The sequence below is a fragment of the Phocoena sinus genome, chromosome 14, assembly GCF_008692025.1.
Source record: "Phocoena sinus isolate mPhoSin1 chromosome 14, mPhoSin1.pri, whole genome shotgun sequence".
Taxonomy (NCBI): Eukaryota; Metazoa; Chordata; class Mammalia; order Artiodactyla; family Phocoenidae; genus Phocoena; species Phocoena sinus.
The window spans coordinates 81,770,920-81,790,734 of NC_045776.1; the positions used below are offsets into that span (position 1 = coordinate 81,770,920).

The 19,815-nt window shown below is 49.3% G+C and overlaps 1 protein-coding gene across 13 annotated transcripts in view; it reads right to left on the reverse strand.

Annotated features, from left to right (window-relative positions):
* The window catches only part of KDM2B (lysine demethylase 2B), a 133,314-nt gene that overhangs the window by 67,605 nt on the left and 45,894 nt on the right, over positions 1-19,815 (reverse strand). For all 13 annotated transcript variants that reach the window (XR_004353130.1, XR_004353129.1, XM_032654197.1 and 10 more), the window contains 3 exons: positions 18,312-18,427; positions 12,496-12,622; positions 9,902-10,383 (listed from right to left, as the gene is read on the reverse strand). Coding sequence is in view for 11 of the 13 variants with exons in the window: in XM_032654197.1 (XP_032510088.1) it covers positions 9,902-10,383; positions 12,496-12,622; positions 18,312-18,427 (725 nt within the window). In the remaining 2 variants the exon portion in view is untranslated. The remainder of the gene's footprint in view (positions 1-9,901; positions 10,384-12,495; positions 12,623-18,311; positions 18,428-19,815) is intronic.

Consider the following 19,815-nt stretch of genomic DNA (forward strand, 5'->3'; position numbering starts at 1 on the left):
AATAGGGCAGGCTTTCTATAAGAGAAAGACTGGGGCCACCAGGCCCTTTCTGATGCAAACTGCCCTGCTTTTGACTTAACAAGATAACCACAGACAATGGATGTGCTGGGCCTCTGCTCCTCCTTATGCCAACTTCTCTCAAAGAGCTTTATCAGTTAACACTGGATTCAGGCCCCACTGCTCCCCAGAATGGGGCATTAATAATTAGAAACTCCATCTATAACTGTGACTAAAAATACCAACACTGTGACAATAAAGCAGAAGCAGGTTTCAGGAAAGAATCACCAACCACAGGCCAGTAGAGGGAGAGTAACACGGCATGGAGCAGCTCGCGCTGCTGTTGTAGGGAACCCAGCAGTCTCAGGGGTCCCTCCTGGCCATAGGTAAGGACCCCTGCAACCAGGCATCAATGCACCTTAGGTCTCCCAAGATCCCTGCCTCCACTCCAGCCCAACCATCTTGTGCCTGCCTGTAAAAACCCATCTGTATTGGGCTGAACTGTGTCTCGCAAAAAGCTATGTTCAGGGAATTCCCTGGCAGTCCAGTGGTTAGGACTCTGTGCTTTCACTGCGGGTTCAATCCCCGGTCGGGGAACTAAGAACCCACAAGCCTCATGGTGTGGCCAAGAAAAAAAAAAAAAAAGCTATGTTCAAGTCCTAATCCCTGGTACCTGTGAATGTTACCTTATTCGGGGTGGGGGGGAAAAAAGGCTTTGCAGATATAATCAGTTAAGAATCTCGAGATGAAATAATCCTGGATTTAGGATGGACCCTAAATCCAACGACTGGTGTCTTTATAAGAGAACAGAGAGGGAGATTCAAACAGACATAAGGAAGAAGGCCATGGGAAGACAGAGGCAGAGACTGGAGTGACACAGCCACAAGCTAAGGAACACCAGGAAGCCCCAGCAGCTGGAAGAGCAAGGGAGGATCCTCCCCAGAGCCTTCCAAGGGAGGACAGCCCTGCCAACACCTTGACTTCTGACTTCTGGCCTCTGGAACTGTTAGAGAATAAATTTCTGTTGTTTCAGTCCACCAAGTTTGTGCTCGTTTGTTATGGCAGTCACGGGAAACTAACAGACCACACTTGCCATAGTGCATCATGATTAAAAGCTTATTAGCGGGATTCCCCAGGTGGGCCAGTGGGTAAGACTCCACACTCCCAATGCAGGGGGCCTGGGTTCGATCCCTGGTCAGGGAACTAGATCTCGCCTGCATGCTGCAACTAAGAGTTCGCATGCTGCAACTAAAGATCCCGCATGCCACAACTAAGACCTGGTGCAGCCAAAAGAAATAATAAAATAAATTAAAAAATTTTTTTAAAAAAAAGCTTATTAGCTACATGATTTGGGCGAGTCACCACATCTCTCTGAGTCTCAGTTTCCCATCTAAGAAATGGAATAATAACAGTCCCCACCTTGCCAGCAACATAATACATGGAAGGTGTTTGGCATGTGGAAAATGCTCAACAAATGTTAGCCGATCCCTTTTGGCTTATGCCGTATTTCCTGTTGGGATACACAGTCCCCATCCTCTGTTTGCAGAATTCATCCATTTAACAAGTTCTAAGCATAGGGAAAAAATTTTAAGTTTATTTAATTTTGAATGGCAGTTTAAAAGCTGATTTAGCTGCATAACTAGTGGGGATAAAAATGTGATTCAGGGACCCAGAAGTCAGTTTTAGGCTAAAAGGAACCCCAAGTGGCATGGATCAACCCACCCACTTTTCAAGTCTAGAGTTTGCACAGGTGTCTGGAACTCAGATCTCTGGCCCCTCACTGCTCTCCTTCGTTCTCCTGAGGTGGTACCAGCAGCAGACTCAGAATAACACGTACCTTGTTTGGCTCCTTAGGTGACAGGATTCACCCCTGTATCAACCCTCTATCCACTCACAGCCCAGCAAAAATACCAAACACAGGGCTCAATATTACATGCAGCCCCCAGTAGAAGAGCCTTAGTGACTGCTGGAGGCCTGAATGGGCCAGGCTGAATCTGGTTGCTCCCTGTTTTCTATGCTCTGGGTCATGCTCAGGGTGTGAGAAAGCCAGGCTGCAGCCCTCCCACTGGCTTCCCGCCTTTTGGCTCCTCTGAAGCAGGAGGGGTGTGAAGATTTTTAAAAAGCTGACAGTGCTGGAGGTCTGGGCTCTACGCCTCACTGTTTTGCAAAAGAGCAAGACCCAGAAAGGGCAACTTAGATAAGCAGGTGTGTTCTGGGGTCCAGACCTGATGATCCCAAGGGAGAAAAGCTGTACACACCTTCCTTTCACAGTCATGGGTTTCACAGACTCTCACACTTGACCCTAAATGGGCCTGTTCTCACTCCATGGTGTCTGAAATAATATCAGCTCTAGCTCACTGAGCACTTAAAGGCCCTGTGCTAAGGCTTTCTTTCTTTACCCATGTCACCTCCCTAATTCGATGAGGCATGATTCTTACTATCCCCATTTTACTGCATTCCCCCAGAGCAGTCAGCTGGTTAATGGATGGTACAGGGGAGTCAGCCTGGCTCCACAACCTTTAGTCTTAAAAGATAACACTTGTTTGGGCGATGTACTCTTAATTTAGCATTATTTTCTTTCCTATTTGGGTTTTAATGAAAGAACAATACAATTGATCTCTTTTTTAGTGGGTTTTGTTTTTTTTTTAAGTAACATCTGAAAGCAGTGGTCCCTCAGTGTCTCTTCCAACCCCTTACTTCCATTCTGCCCCACAATTCTATGTGGCTCGTAATTCTATGCAGTCCCATAATTCCATGCAGCTCCATAATTCCATGTAGACCCACAATCCTATGTGGCCCCATAATTCTATGCAGTCCCATAATTCCATGCAGCCCCATAATTCCACGCAGGCCCACAATTCAATGTGGCCTCACAATTCCATCAGTCCCATAATTCTGTGAGGCCCCATAATTCCATGCAATAAGAAAGGTGGCTGTCTACAGTAAGCTGGCATTTCCACCCCTGGCTGACACTCTGGCAGCCAGAAGAGCATGGAATGATAGGAAAGAGAGCCTGGCATTATCTTAATTAACAAGGACAGCTGCAGAATCACCTTGCAAATGTATATCTGACAAAGACCCTCCCACTTCCTATCTCGGTGGTCACTGCGCACTTAGGCCCAAGCCTTCACAACCTTGTAATGCATCTGGTTATTTTCAAGTCATGTACAAATGATTAGAGAAATGGCCTCATGCCCTCCTACCCTCCCATCAGGAGCCTCAGCTCTCTGGAGTTCTAGCTGAAAGTACAGACTCCTCTAGGAGGGACAGCATGCAGGGTAACTCCCATCTCACTAGGAATTACTTTGTCCACCGATTAATGATTGCCAATCCAAGAGATAAAAGGGGGAAAAAATGAACTGAATAGTGAGCCCCTCAAAATTCAAGTGCATCTAAAACCTCATAATGTGACCTTATTGGGAAATGGGTCATACTGGATTAGAGTGGGCCCTAATCCAGACATCATCCTTATGAGAAGAGAAGACACACAGAAACACACAGACAACACAGACTGCCAATGTAAAGACTGTGGCAGAGACTGGAGGGTTGTAGCTACAAGCCAAGGAGCTCCAAGGATTGCCAGCAACCAAGAAAAACTGGAAGAGACAAGGAAAGATCCTCCCCCAGAGCCTTCAGAGTGAGCATGGCCTTGATTTCAGACTTCCGGCTTCCAGAACTGTGAGACAATAAACTTCTGTTGTTTTAAGCCAATTTGTGGTACTTTGTTACAGCAGCTTTAGGAAACTAATACAGATGGTAATCGCTAACCTAAAACAGGGATGGGGGAAGCTGAAAGGTGGTGAAAGAGCATGGGAAGGGTGGGGAGCTGGTCAAAGCCAGTCTGACTCTCCTTTGCCCATTACCTAAGCATACCTAATTTTTCTCCAAGGACTTACTAGGAGAGCTAAGTGTTCATTACCTCATTGTCCCACAAAATAATTCAGTGACCTAGGTCCCTGTTATTATCCCCATTTTACAGTGAGAATACTCAGATTTCAATCAGTTATACACTTAAGAATGGCCAAGGAACCAACAGAATCTGATCCCTGAAAGGACAAAGCACATTTAGTCTAATATCTTAGATTTACATACAGGTAAACAGAAAGGTGGTATGACTTGCCCAAGGCCACACAGCAAATAGCTAAGAACAGAAACTGAAATTGAATTCAAGCATCTCTCGTGTCCTGATTTCTTGTTTTTGCCATTACACACAAGCCAGTATCCTGCACTCTCCACAGAATAATTGTCTTAAAAGAAGGGAGTCGGGCTTCCCCGGTGGCGCAGTGGTTGAGAGTCTGCCTGCCGATGCAGGGGACACGGGTTCGTGCCCCGGGCCGGGAAGATCCCACATGCCGTGGAGCGGCTGGGCCCGTGAGCCATGGCCGCTGAGCCTGCGCGTCCAGAGCCTGTGCTCCGCAACGGGAGAGGCCACAACAGTGAGAGGCCCGCGTACCACAAAAAAAAAAAGAAGGGAGTCACTTAAGGCACCTTAATGCCAAATCCCAAAGAGTTTCACAAAGATGGGGAAGGAAATGGCTTTCTTAGATTTTTACAGGATGCTGGCATCTCCTTTCCTGTCAAAAAGCAAAAAAGTAGATGGTCATTTTGACTTGAATCTAAATCAAGACCCCCTCCCCACTCCCAGTCAAGTTTTCAAGGTCCGACTGAGCTCACTTGGTCTTGCTTACTTAAACCATAGGGTCACTGAGGTATTCTCATTAGCATGGCTGCAAGGAAAAACTCAACTTTCAAAAGTCCTGCCCACAAAAAAGAGTAAACTAGACCTATAGAAACAGACACAAAAAAGCAAGCTTTAAGGGGCAAAAGCAAGTATGAACTAATTAAAAACAAATTTATATATGTTTGTGTACATGGGAGTGAGGGGAAAGCTCCAGAAGTACATTCAGTAAGTGATTAACAAAGGTTATTTTCCAGGATGTGAGAATTGAGGAAGGGGACATTTTTTATCCTCTAGCCTATAATGTTTATTTATTTTTTTACACTGATCATTTAACAACATTACACTTAAAACTCTTTTTTTTTCTTTTGGCCACATCACGCAGCTTGCAGGATCTCAGTTCCCCAACAGGGACTGAACGCAGGCCACAGCAGTGAAAGCCCTGAATCCTAACCACTGGACCACCAGGTAACTCCCTACACTTAAAACTCTTAAATAGATGAAATATCCAGAATCAGTAAATCCATAAAGACAGAAAGCAGACTGTGGGGGAGGGGGAAATGGAGACTGCTGATGGGTACAAGGTTCTGCCTCAGGTGATGAAAAAGTTCTGAACTAGACAGAGGTGGTGGCTGCACAGTACTGTGAATGTACTTAATACCACTAAATTGTACACTTTAAAATGGTTAAAATGGTAAATGTTTCTTCCTTCAAGATTCTAAACTGGTGATCTGGTAATTATAATTAATTAACTAATGAATACGATAAATGTTGTATATAATTTACCGCAATTAAAAAACATAGGGGGCTTCCCTGGTGGCGCAGTGGTTGAGAGTCCGCCTGCCGATGCAGGGGACGTGGGTTCGTGCCCCGGTCCGGGAGGATCCCACATGCCGCGGAGCGGCTGGGCCCGTGAACCATGGCCGCTGAGCCTGCGCGTCTGGAGCCTGTGCTCTGCAACGGGAGAGGCCACAGCAGCGAGAGGCCCGCATACCGCAAAAAAAAAAAAAAAAAAAAAAAAAAAAAACATAGGGACCTCTCTGGTGGTACAGTGGTTAAGAATCCACCTGACAGGGGCTTCCCTGGTGGCGCAGTGGTTGAGAGTCCGCTTGCCGAGGCAGGAGACACGGGTTCATGCCCCGGTCCCCTGGGCACATGCCACGGAGCGGCTGGGCCCGTGAGCCATGGCCGCTGAGCCTCTGCATCCGGAGCCTGTGCTCCGCAACGGGAGAGGCCACAGCAGTGAGAGGCCTGCGTACCGCAAAACAAAACAAAAGAATCCGCCTGACAATGCAGGGGACACAGGTTCAAGCCCTGGTTCAGGAAGACCCCACATGCCGCAGAGCAACTAAGCCCGTGCGCCACGACTACTGAGCCTGCATTCTAGAGCCTGCGAGCCACAACTACTGAGCCCGCATGCCTAGAGCCCATGCTCTGCAACAAAGAGAAGCCTCCACAATGAGACGCCCGCGCACCACAACGAAGAGTAGCCTCCGCTCACTAAAACTAGAGACAGCCCACGTAGCAATGAAGACACAACGCAACCAAAAATAAATAAATAAATAATTTTTTAAGAAAACCAAAACCATACATTACAAAAGAAAGGAAAAAATAGGTTTTTGATAAAAGCTAAAACCTAGCCATCTGGAGACTGACTTACTTTGGGGACTGTCTCTAATCCCAGGGGCTCTGGTTACCATAAGCCACCATTAGCAGCAATCTCTGAGGTCCCAGAGAAAGAGAGAGAAGGAAAGAAGACATCATCTTTTTGCAACACAAGCCAAAGATCATAACTGATAAACCGTCAAGGGTGAACCACCACTGGTGAGAAACACAAATCACTCAATGGTAGTGGAGGCAGTGGGCATCGGCTAAGAATTCTGTCTTGGACCCACATTCCTCAGCTGACTTTTAGTTCTCAGCCAGTGTAAAAGAAACCCCAACATCTGAGAAGAGTGAACAAAGGGACCTAAGCGTGCAGCCAGGAAGAAGCTGCTCACCTTCTGTGACAACACTCACTCTAGAGGCCAGTCTTGGGTTCAAAATCTCCTCTGGGTCTCCAGGGACTGGGAGGGACTGGGGCTAATGGCCTGGCCAGAGAGCAAGGAAGTAGCTCTATCTACCTACTCTGGAAAAGACGAGTTGTCCACTTCCCCCATACAGGCCACACAGCACTCAGAGGTGCTAGCAGAGGCTCCAATTTTCATGGGGCTCTAAGGAGACCTGTCCACTCAGCTTATAAGCTCTTTAGCCTGAAAAAGGCCCTCCTCAGACAAGGCTCAAGACCATAAATATCTCTGGAGACAGGTAAGTTCAATAAGTAAGCTAAATGGTTAGATTATACTAAAAAGAGATGTGTGAGCCAAATGGTAAGTAGACATTAGGGAGACAGTAGGGAGTGGTGGGGACTGAGGTGTATGAGATCACCTGCTACTCACTTCCTGCTGCTTGTAGCCAGTCAGGAACATGAGCCAGGATAGCCAGGATATTTTATATAACTTTCTTGACTTTTAATTTATTCTCCTGATTTTTTATTGCTAGCAAGTAATTACAAAAATATGTTCAATACTATACAGGCCAAATGCAATGCCTAGAGGCTGGATTTGGCCCTGGGACTGCCAACTTACAACTTTAGTCCCAGGACCAAACAAATCTGTTGCTTGTTCTGTAAAGGAAGTCCAAACTCACCTTATTACCTTCCCCCTAAATTCAGAGTCACCTCTGAGAAGAGAGAAAATCACTTTCTCCATAGTGGCCAAAAAAGCAGTCTAGTGTGTGAGCGCATGGACTCCCCCATTGAGCAGTATGTGTGGCCTTGGGCAAGTTACTTAACCTATCTGTACCTCAATCTTCTCATCTGTAAAATGGGGCTAACAAAAGTACCAAAGAGGATTGCTAGGAGGTTTAAATGAGTTTATATATGAAAAAGATCTACAACAACAGACAGTAATTGAGATTCATTACCACATATTATCATGAGCTGCCACTGAACCCCATGGTGGCGGTTGGGGAGGATGCAGACTGGGATCCTTGAAATTTGTCTAAGCCCCTACCCTAGGCCTCCTTCACACCATCACGGGGCCTAGGCTGAATCCAGTCTCAGAGGTCGATCAGGTGGGTACAGGTGAGGGAGACAAGGGTCTCAGTCCTATCCCTAGAAAGAAATCTGACCAACCAGGAACACTGCACATAAACATAACGAAGTAAAAAAGGCTCTTCACAAGCACAGAACAACACTTCCTCTTCAGATGAATGTGTTTTTTTTAACTCATTTACAACATTTTGGAACCTTAATGCTATTAGTGATTTTATTATTGATGAAAATAGCTTGCTTTCACTTTATAGGATCTTAGAAGAAAAAAGTAGCCACATGACAGAAGTCTAAGGTTTCCTTTAGGAAACCCAATATTTCCTTTAGGAAACCCAAAAACTCCATTCCACAAGATTAGAGGTTCTTATTCTGAGGTCCAGGAATAGGCTCAGGAGTCCAAGACCCCCTGATATTGCACACAAAATTTTGTGTGTATAAGCGTATTTTCACAAAACTCTCAAGAGAGGTCAGCAACCTCCAAAACAGTCAATGAAAATGACCTATTTGAAAGTAAAGATTTGTTTTGTCGGGACATTGACCACAGAGTTCTTTTACCTGGCAATTCCCCAGAGTTATAAGATTTTAATTTTGTGGCACCTATAGTGGGTACACCTGCTATATATATAAAGTAAGACATAACCTGGATTAAAGATCCTGTACACCAGTTCCCTCTGCTGGTGGTACCTGTTAAGCTACCTGATTGGGCCCAAGCTCTCCCCTCCACTAGACCCCAAGAGTTCAGTGCCTGATCACTGAGCACCTCAAGGGCAGCAGAACAGTCTTAATATTTCTAGATTCCAGGGCCTGACACAATGTTTTCTAAACAAACAAATATACAAATGAACTAATTAAGTCCTCGGTTGAGTCTGCAGCCATTAAAGAAGAGACAAATTCAGTTTCCAACCACAGCAGGCAGCTGGATTCCAATGTCTGAGAATCAGACATTGGAGAAGGAAGCCCAAATGTCTCTGAGGCCTCACATCAAAAAGCCTTACCAATGCTGAGACAGGAGGCAGTTAGTTCCAAGTAGTGATATCCACACAGGCACCCTGGAGGCTTCATCCCAGCCCTACTATCTACCTGCTCTGTCACCTTAACCTCCCTAAGTCTACTTCATCATTGGTTAAGTGCAGATGATATGGGTACCTACCACTTCCCTAGCACTGGTACCTGGCAGGTGGTAAGCTTTCAACAAATGTTATGATTACCACAAGACAAGGCCTCCCAATGTATTTCCTGTTTCTTAAATACATTGCACGTTTGCACTCTGCCTAGGACATCCTTCCCCATCTGGAGGACTGCTACGCAGTCTCTAAGGCCCAACTCAAATTCTCACTGCATAACTGTCCCAGAGCCCTGGCCCCTGGTGTGGCCAATAAGTGTCCCCTCACACCACTCCCATGCCCTGGGTACACACTGCGGCACTCAATTCCCTGTCTCCTAATTTCTTTTTTGTTTGTTTGTTTTTGGCCACACTGCACGGCTTGCAGGATCTTATTTCTCAACCAGGAATTGAACCCGGGCCACAGCAGTGGAAGCACCGATTCCTAACCACTGGACCACCAAGGAATTCCCTCCTGATTTCTTTATCTGCCTGCTTCCCGTTCCCCCATGGCCAACACAGCTGGTGCTCAATGAGTTTGCTCAATAATTAGGCTCTACTTGGAGACCTCTGAATCCTGGGTGGCCAGGTGGCTCTTAACTGGCTACCTACAAGACAATCGGGATGTACAACCTGCTCACATGAAACAGAAGCATGCTCCAGGGGAAGCCAGCCCAGAGCAGCAAGTCTTCCTGACCAGGATGGAGGAGTCTGTCCCCAGGCCCAGAAACAGCACCACCGGTGCACTGTAGGCAGTAACGCCTACTTCCCTTGAAGCCTCAGATTTTCAACAAGTCCTGAGAGAAAGTTCATTGTCCACTGCAGAGCCAGCTTCCACCATGAGATCCCCCTGCAAGTCTCAACAGTGGCCTCTGCTGGGACACCCTAGATGGGCTTGCTTAGACCAAAGGCCCCTCTCTGCACATGGACGTACCCCCAGGACAGTCTGCACCAAGCCCCCCGGAGCTGAGCTGCCCTGAGGAACCTGCCCAGCCCTCCTCAGCTGCCCAGCCCGAGGTGACCCCCTGCCCACCTTCACGCCCTCCAGGAGTGCCTGGGGGTCCTCGATGCCCTCAGGAACACACTTCTTGTTCTCCGGGAGGGATTCAAGTTTCTCCACCAGAGCTTTCAGGCCCTTCAGTTCAAACTCGGTGAGGTGGGTCCATTTGGCAGAGACCTCGGTGGCGGGAGAGCCGGTGGGCGTCTTGGGGTAGTCTATGGGCACCGTGGCGGACTTCACGCTGTCTTCTGACTCATTCGACAAAGTCCTTTTGAGGAACCGCATGGCAGGTGCTTTGGGCTTCTTCCCGGGGGCCTCCGGGTCCTCGGAGGGGGTGCTGCTGGGCGAGGCAGGGCCATCGGTGGGAGCTTTGGGCGTCTTATCTGCACCCTCCTCCTCTTCCTCCCCCTCCCCCTCCTTCTCCTCCTCCTGGGGCTGCTGCTCACAGGACTCCTCCTCCATCTCCAGCCAGGAATCAGATGAGAAGCCGTCTATGCTGGGCTTTCTTGGGGCATCTACGGGGTGGGGAGGCGGGGAGAATGTCACAAGAAAGACTGAGATGAACACCCCAAACTCCCTGTTGGAAGTAACCAGGACCCCCACGCACTATCCCTCCCCTTTACCCTGCAGATCGAGCTCTTTTGACAATTCTAACGGCCTCTGCCTCCCTCAGGCTCTAGAAAGGCTAGGGTCAGTCAGAGCTCTGCTTTTTCCCAGCCGTGTGTACCCTGACAGGTTGCCTCACCTCTCTGAACACACCTGGCATTGTACCTTTCAGTATGTAAAAATAAGGCAAAAAGAGCACATATTTTATGATTCCATTCATATGAAATGTCCAGAACAGGAGGAAATCTATAGAGAATGAAAGTAGATGAGTGGTTGCTTAGGGCTGAGGGCATGGGCGTGGGGTGAGAGGAGGAGGGGGTAGCTCAAGAGTACAGAGTTCCTTCTGGGATGATGAAAATGTTCTAAAAACTGACTGTGCTGATGTTTGCACAACCCTGGGAATAGACTAAAAACCACTGAATGGTACACATTAAATGGGTGAATTGTATGATATATAAACTATATCCCAAGAATGCTGTTTCAAAATATAGGCAAAGAATACTTCCCCTGGAGGCTTGTAGTGAGGATTAAATAAGGCATCACAGAGCACAGTTCCTGGCACACAACTAGCACTCAAAAAAAGTGAGGTGTCTCCCGAACGTCCCCCCTTCTCTTTGGCAGATGGACTGGAGAGGCAGGGGGAAACAGTGGCAAGAAAATTTAAGAAAAAAGTGGGCACCAATGACCCAAGCATTGCCTCAACATTTCCTCTCTAGCCTGGAATGAAATTGGGAACTTTCTTCTATGGCCCTAAATTTCCAAATGAGAGAAGTGACCCTCAGTTGCCTGGTCCTGGGGACCGCCACAAAATCAAGCCTCTGGTCCCCACGGGAACGTGTAGCTACTGCAACAACAGAGGTTGTCACACTACTTCACAGTCATTTCCCATCTCCTATCAACTTCAGAAGAGCCAGCTGTAGGATTTTGGTATTTTTCAACGCCTGAATCATCTAACAGGAATGAAACTCACAAGAGAACCACCCCCACCCCACCCCACCCCCAGCCAACAGAACTGAATTTCCAGGAGGCACTCCCCAGTAAAGACCCCAGGAGAAACATTTCCCCATCACATGTCTGCCCTGAAACCCCTAACGTCAGGAGGGGAGTCAAGGGAAGGAAGGAAGAGGCTTAGAGTGAGAAAAAAAAAAAAAAAGAATCTAAAACTCTTGGAGATTGCAGGAAAAATCGTGCAGACCCTAACAGAGGCAGACCAGTCACGTTTTTCTATCCCATGATGAGAAAGATGCAGTGAATGAGGCACCGTGACTCTAGCATCCAGGAAAACCCTTCGGCAGTAACAGCGCAGAGGCAGAAGGGAAGAAGCATGTTCTTCCTACAGATCGCTCTTCGGGGCTGTCACAGCTAGATGTAACTTTAGGGCGGGTGCCTGTGAGTCAAGACTCAAGGACTGAGCCATTTTGGGGGGGTGATGTCCCTTTAAGTAATGGCAGCGTGGCAGGGCATTGCAGCTGTGGCTTATAAACGCTCTCTCCCTGCCTCTGTCAAAACCACCCACTGCTCTGCCAAGCTTGCATCCCCAGCCCTGGTCACCCCTCCCTCTGGCTTATAGCTGGCCTGGGTTTTGAGGGACTGGCTGCATTTCTTAGGCCTGCTTCTATATAGACAAAAACCTAACCCCCAACACAGGGAAAAAAAAGAATCAGCTGGTGTCCAGGGAGGGATTCAAAAAAAGAACCAGGATTCTTTGCTCTGTAGGGAGCCTGTCTCAGCAACCATGCCCAGGACTGGCCCCACCCCACATCTGCATAGTCAACTAGCAAGACCTGGGGGCCCCCAAGATGACTCTGTTGGGGTCACAATTTCCTTCTCTTGGACTCTGTATTCCAAGTGGGAAACTGACAAGGATGGCTTCCTCTCCCCTCCTCAAGGGTCTCTAGGAATCTGCTGACATTCAGGCTCAAAAGAATTCCCAGAACCCAGGACTCCCAAAGCCCCACTGAAAAAAATTATTCCTGCCCCAGCTGAGCCGTCGAGGCAGTCGGACTGCAAGGCTCACTCACCAATAAGCATTGATTCTCTCTGGTATTCCTGAGTGAGGTAGGACCGCTGGGTCACACAGTACACGTATCTCTCCAAGACATACCAGCACATCTCATAGTAGAAGGGGTAACGGAATTTGGGCTGCACCTGAAAGCAAAGATCCAGGTGCACAGGTCAGTTTCTGGACGGCAGAGGGGAAAGGAGGGAGAGAACGGCACTGGGGTTGGGGGAGGGGAAAGTTCCTGGGGGTGGGAGTTATTTTCATAATCTTAGCAAGAGCACAAATGATGGGAAGGAAAAATGGGGGGTGGGCTGGAGGGAAGTGCTGGAAGGGGCAAGATACCAGCATGCACAAATGAGGAGGAAGAGCGGGTGAAGAGGCCTATGTAAGAGCATCATTTCAAAGGTCCCTGAGCTTTGCACAGGGAAAGCTGTACGGGGTCCACTTTGTGCTTCTGTGAGATGCAGAGAAAAAGAGTTGTCCCCTGACCTGCTGACAGAGGGTGCGGTACCTGCGGATGCGAGCCCCTGCCTGATTCTAGCTACAACAGGCACAGGCTCCTTGCTGGTTCTCCAAAATTCTTGCATTGACTCTACTACCCCTCCCTCCCACCTTGAAAAACAGAAATCAAACCCCAAACCTTACCCATTTGCAGAGACAGGCAGTCAAGCATATCCAGTACCCAAAGAGGGAGGCCACAGGAGGCGGACCAATGAGGATGGAGGGGGCGTGGCCTCTCCTACCACAGGGGTGGGGCCTCAGAGGGGTCCACCTCCTGCTCCACCCCCACAACACCTGGCACTTCCAGCCTGTATCTCCACAGATGACTCCCTCTGACACAAGTTCCTGGTGTGACCCTGGACCATCCTAACACTGGGGAACACAACCCAGGGTCTGGAGCAGCAGTCCAGCTGGAGATCCCCTTTTGGCTGTTTCTTACAGGGGAGGAAGTATAGGTGCAGAGAGCTTTGTGCATCAGAGCTGTGAAAAGGCCCAGCCCCAGGGGGATTCTGATGGGTGGCAGCACGGGGTCTACACCAATGAGATGGCAGCAAGACATGGGGAGGAAGAAATACCACTGATGGCCCTGGCACAGGAACAGCCTTTCAGAAACTACATGCCGAGCAGGCATGGGTGGTGGGAGGTGGTCCCTGTCTCCCATGTCTGGGCCCTCTTCTGCGAGGCCACACATGGATCCCACAGGTCCACACTCACTCCTGGACCCTCTCACCAAGGGTGGGTCTGCCTTGAGGGACCTGTGCAGGAGCCAGATACCCCTCCTCACCTCTCCTGTCCTCCAGGAACTCAGGGAGTTGGATGTCAAGGAAGCACACTCTCCCACCTTGCTTTGCTCACAACCAACAGGCGACATTCTACATCTGGGAGGAAGGCGAATTGAATACAAGCTCACCTAGGTGCTCCATCTGCCCTAAAATACTATTTTCCTGTGTCTCTCAGTGCCCACCTGGAAAAGACCCCCACCCTGCCCTCTGAGAGTCTCAGCTCCAGTTCCCCATCCACCCCAGGCCCCACTGACTCAGTTTCCAGCTGCGAGGCCTTTTTCCCACACTGGGGGCGCCTCGCTTCTCCCATCTGCGTCCTGGGTCCATTTGACCTCCCTGCCTCTGGTGGATGGTGTGCTTTGGAATGAGATCCTGGCCGCCACATGCTTTTGAGCTCCTCGGGGGGATGCATGGAGTTGGGAACATCATCTAGCGGTTTCCTTGGCTCCAGCTACTTTCCCGAGAACCCCAGTTTTATCGCTGGGAGAGTATTAATCTTTTTCCAGTCATTGAATCAGTGTCCTCCAGAGTTTGAAAAGGAGAAAAAGGCTCTTTGGCCTGAGGCAGACCCTGTCCTCCTGTGAAGAGAGTTCGGGGAGGGGGCAGTTCTCAGCCCCACCCCCACTCCAGAACAAGGGCCAAGCAATTTTGAAACAAATCATCAAAACCTACAGAGCAGGCTGAGGACAGGCAGGCCTGCCTCTTCTCAGACCCTCACTCACATCTCCCGACTTGATTGGTAAAACACTCAAGTTACTTTTGACTTTTCAAATTTGGGAAACCATCTGAGCCAATCTGCCCTGATGGGCACCATGGCGCCTGAGAATCTTTCTAGGTTAGGAAAAAAAAAATTTTTTTTTTTTTGGCTGTAGTTCAGGAGAGGAAGATAAGTCTCCCCTCATTGTTGCTGAACCCAAGGGAAACCAGCTGGGTGAAAACAAATGCTGATGAAGGAATTCAAATTCTTTTTCGTTTTATTTTTTTAAATTTTTTTTTTTTTTCCAAGAGAGCACCACAGGGAACAAAACTTGCAAAGAATTGACTTACAAACAGGTTGTCGCCTTCCACCCTTCGCCTTCAAAAGGTTTCAGCCACATGCCTGGGAACATTAAACACACGATTGCTCAACATTATTTGTTGACAGCTTCAGAGCCTCATCAAATTGAGTTGTTCACCGAAAGGCAAGGCAGTCAGAAAGCAGGCCATGCTCCCAGCCTGGGGGTGGGTAATCAATCTATCAGTGGGTCTCAAGGGGTCAGTTTGAGTTCCCCAAGGTTCATTTGAGTGGCACCTGGCCTAAGCCCTTCCTCTTAGAGCTGAATGACCTTAGGAGATCAGAACCAAAGATGTTTTGGTGCGTCTACAACTCCCAGGTCTCAAGGACTTGAAAAACTAAAATATCAGGGTGGGTGGGAAGTGTCTTAAAATTTGTTTTTCTCCTGGAAAAAAAAAAAAAAGTCAATGGAAGAAAAAAAAATCCAATGGTAGGGGAAAGGTGAGAGGAAGGGTAAATTATTTGCAATTTCCAAATAGATTCACTGGCTGAGAGGGAATAGGGCATGTTGGCATTACCTTTCCTGAGAAGGCTGCTTTCACTAGAGCCATTAGGGGAAAAAAAAAAAGATAAATATAAGAGAGATGGCAGTTTAATGATCAATTGGACCATTCCTATCCCTTATCAAGCTAACTGAAGTTAAAAATATGTAGTGAGAGTTGTCGAGATGTTATCTTCAAATAATAAACATGCAACACAACCATTCTTTGGTGTAGCTCTTCACCCCTCTGCTTATCTTTAGAATGAGAGGGGAAAGATTTAATCTACAAAAGGGGGTCGGGAAATGAAAAACCCCCCAGTCCCAGAACGCCTGCACCTGTGCGTGCTTGCCTTATGGACAGCAGGGTAAAGTCACCTATCACGCAGCCCAGAAAAATTCAAATCATGAGAGCAAGACATGCTTCCTACACATAGGAGAACACTGGGGTTCCCCTGGTCTCTATGGGGAGGTCCCCCACCTTGGGCCACAAAAGCAAATTATCTTTCTAAAACAAACCCACACCATGGGGCTTAGAGACTGACAGTTTCCTCTGTCCCACCCTCAGCATTTGGTTTCCAAGCAAAGCCATGTTTTAGGACTCTTGAAAAACTATTTTTAAATGGCCATAACCTTCTTAAGAAAGCTCGCAGGGATATAAAGAATTAAGTTGTAGCGAGCTGACAAGGAGCCCTGGCATTTTATCTGGCTTCCAGTGCTCTCTCTTCCCAGCATCTTTTGTCTGCCTTGGCTCCTAAGACATAAACAATTGGGCCTTGTAGCCAAGCCCTCTCCAAAGACCAGAAATCAAAGCAGATTAAACAGCCTGCCGCTGGTTCCCGCCCAGCCTGCCTGCCTGCCCGCCTGCCCCCTGCCCGTCCACCTGCTTCAGGAAACCAGATGGGGTGCCCACTGAGACAACAGGGACAGTGAGCCTTGGGGGAGGGGGAGCTGCCATACTCATCTCCACGTGGGTGCGATATTCCATGGCAGCTCAGCATGGTGCTCGGGGTTCTACTCCATTACCCTCCCTCCCACCTCCCACAGACAGGGGAGGGGATCCGGGCTCCTAACGGAATGATGGGGCCCAAATCCACTGAGATGTATGATCCAGATTCCCTGGGGGAGGGGGACGGCTGCCAAGTGAGTTGCTGAAGCCTTTAGAAATCCCAGCCTGACTCTGGCTTTCAGGAATTGCCTGGAAAGTTGTGGGCTTGACTTTTTTCTCCTTTTCTATCCCACACCTACTTGTCTGCTCACACACAAACTGACCCATTCTTCAGGGATGGCCAAACAACAGTTGGCCAGAGTCCCAGACAACACTTGACCCAGATGATAAGATGACCACTCATACCCAAATGGTGCCTTTCTCTAGAACGCCACAGGGCAGCATCCCCCAGACCAGGGCAGGGATTGGCCTCCCCGCCAGACCGGGAAAGGGATGGTAGGCAGGCAACAGAAAAGAGAGGCACAAAAATCCTCAAAGCAAGACCCAGTCTCCGCGGATCTGGGCATCCCAGCAGCAAACTAGCCTATCTGAAGAATGTGCATTTGACCTTGTTAACACACCTACCTGCCCACTGAATATGGTTCAAAGTGGTCCCCAGGAAACTCTTGGAAGAGGTCCCTCAACACTGGGGCTATTAAAAAGGTCAGATGCATACACACTGGCTAAGACTTTGACTCATGTATGTGATTCCATGCAGACCCAGGCCTGGAAACAAGACCAAGAAAGGCATGAACCCTGGGCACAGAGCATCTGCTTCTATGAGATGTTTCCTTAGGGTCCGGGCATGACAACCCTCTCTGGGAAAAAAGTCAACTCCAAGGCAAAGCCCAAGAAGACCAGGTGTGGTCTATCCATACAATGGAATATGATTAAGCCATAAAAAGGAACAAAGCACTGACAAATACCACAACGTAGATGAACTTGAAGACACGATGTTAAGTGAAAGAAGCCAGACCAAAAGGACATTTTATATGATTCCATTTACATAAAATATCCAGAACAGGCAAATCCAGAGATAGAAAGCAGACCAGTGACTGCCAGAGGCTGGGGAGGGGGGACTGGGGAGTGACTGCTACTGAGTATGGGGTTTCTTTGGGGTGATGAGAATGTCTTAGAATTAGAAATGATGGCTGGACAGCACTGTGAATGTGCTCAATGCCACTGAGTTGTGCACTCTGTGTATGTGGATTATATCTCAATTAAAAAAAAAGAAAGACAGAAGCAATATTTGAAGAACTATAAGAGAAAAGAAGAAGTAGGCCCTTTTTGCACCAGTTTCCCACTCTCAGACCTGTCTCAAATGCCTGGGGACACTGGGTCAAGTTCCAGCAAGGAAGAGCCAGTGCTTTTCAGAGGAACCTCATGGAATGGAACAGAGCACGGCAGAGGGCCCATTGTCAGGTATCTGAGCCTTGGCCCCTGCTCCTAGGGCATGGGGCTGGGGGTGGGATGCAGTGTCTGAGAAACCATCAAGGAGAAAAGGGGACCGCCCACCCCCCGCCAGCCACAAGCAGACATTGAGGCAGAACTCAGATAGTCCCTGGGGGACTCACAGACACTGGCTTCCTCAGGGTCCTACATCACATCTGGGGCCCCCACATGGTCAAGACCTGACCTGCCTTCCAAGGTCCAGCCCCCGCCCCCCACTCCAAACCAACACCACAACAACCATGAAATCCCCCCACTCCCTCACATCCCTTCATACACGTGGGAAGAAGGAAGAGGCATGGTTCCTGACATCTCACGGTGCTTTCTCAAGAGATACTTCCTCTTCAACAGGGGGTTTCGGCTGTCACCAGCCTGGAGGTGAACAGAAACTCCCGGGGCTCTGGGTGGGGCTCTCGCGGGCACCCCCTGCCCTGCAGAACCAGGACCAAGACCCAGCTTGAAGCAGGGAGCAGGAGGGACAAGGGACCAGAAAGGACTTCAGAATGACTGTCCCATGCGCCCCAAGCACCAGGCAGAGCTCGGGGGTCAGTGTGGCCATGAGAAGAAAAGGAAGCCGCCTCACCCGCGTTCTGTCCTCGATCTCGTAGATCCGCAGCTGCATGGGCACGTTGAAGCTGTGCAGAATGTTTCCGCCGAACACCAGAGAGTCTACGGGGGTGTAGACTGCATGGATCCAGCCTGGGGTGGGGAGGGCACAGAGAGGGTCAGCCACTGGCCCTTTGGGGGCCCCCATTATGCCCACACGCAGGAGGGCGCAGGAGGCCCAGGTGAGCACCCAGGGCCAGAGGGAGGATGCTCGGGCTACCTGACGCAGAGGGCTGAGGTCCTGGCTGGCCTAGAGGACCCAGACCCGCAGCCCCACTGACTGCTGCTGGCAGTGACCCCTGGCTAGCTCAAGTCGGTCCTGGGCAACTGAAGACCAACCCCCTTGTCCTGAAGACCTTGGTGATGAAGTGTTACAGTGGACCTGGCTGCAGCAGCCAACAGAGAGGCAGGCCCTGTCCCTCTCCCCTGCAGGCCAGGGAGCTGAAAACCCCTCACTCAGGCTACTCATATGTCCTTAAGCCTTTTCCTCATCATCCCAGCGACCGTCCATCTCAGGAGGTGTCAAGGATTGCTCGGGGCCACAACTAAGGGTCATGACATCCCGCCAGAACCCAGATGCCTTCTCTGCCCGAAGCCACCTCGTGCCATCAAAATCCTCCAAGGCCCATTTCCAGGCAGTCTCCTCTGCCACATGACACCTGCAGAAGCTCTGCTTCTGCTCTGTCCCAAGTCTCTCTCCTGCTGACTGCAGCTTATTAACACCTTGGGGCACGGCTTTTTCATCTCCCTGAGCTCCTGGCCCAAAGGCTGGCGCTGCAATCATGAGAAGGATAACTAAGGACTACCTTTGTGCCAGGCACTGGCCTGAGGGCTTTACAGGGCTCCTCTCATTTAATCTTCACAAGATCCCTCCAAGGTGCATGCGACGTTCACCCCCAAATTACGGACGAGAAGGCTGAGCCACAGAAAAGTGAAGTCACTTATAAGGACTGGGAGTTGGCCTCCACTTGGTCCATGAAGGCTAGAGACAAAGCAAGCCGCCTAATTCCTTCAACGATGGACTGAATGTGTGTCCAGTGTTCAACAGTCCTCCATGCAGCTCCTGGCTACCATACTGGACAGTGCAGAGCGAGGGGAGGGGTGGCATTATAACCCACTCCCAGTTACAGATGCTGAAACCGAGGCTCCGAGAAGGAAGTCACTTGCTGAATGATGTCACAGCAGGTGAGTGACAGCGGCTCCATTTTTAACTGCCATGCTGCACTGCCGCTACATCACAGGCTTATTAGCACAGGCCTGGGAGTCCCGGGGGACAGGCCTGCGAACACGGAGGGGAGGCAAAAAGGGAACCAAGAAAGACAGAGGCGAAGACAAGGACAGGCAGAGGCCAAGGGACTCACGGTGAAAGACAGAGGGTCAGCAGAGGGGAAAGGGGACAGACAGGGGGGCAACCTGAGATCCCAAGCCCTCTCCATAACCCTGAGGCTAATTCATTCGCTCGGAGGCAAAGTATAGAGGCC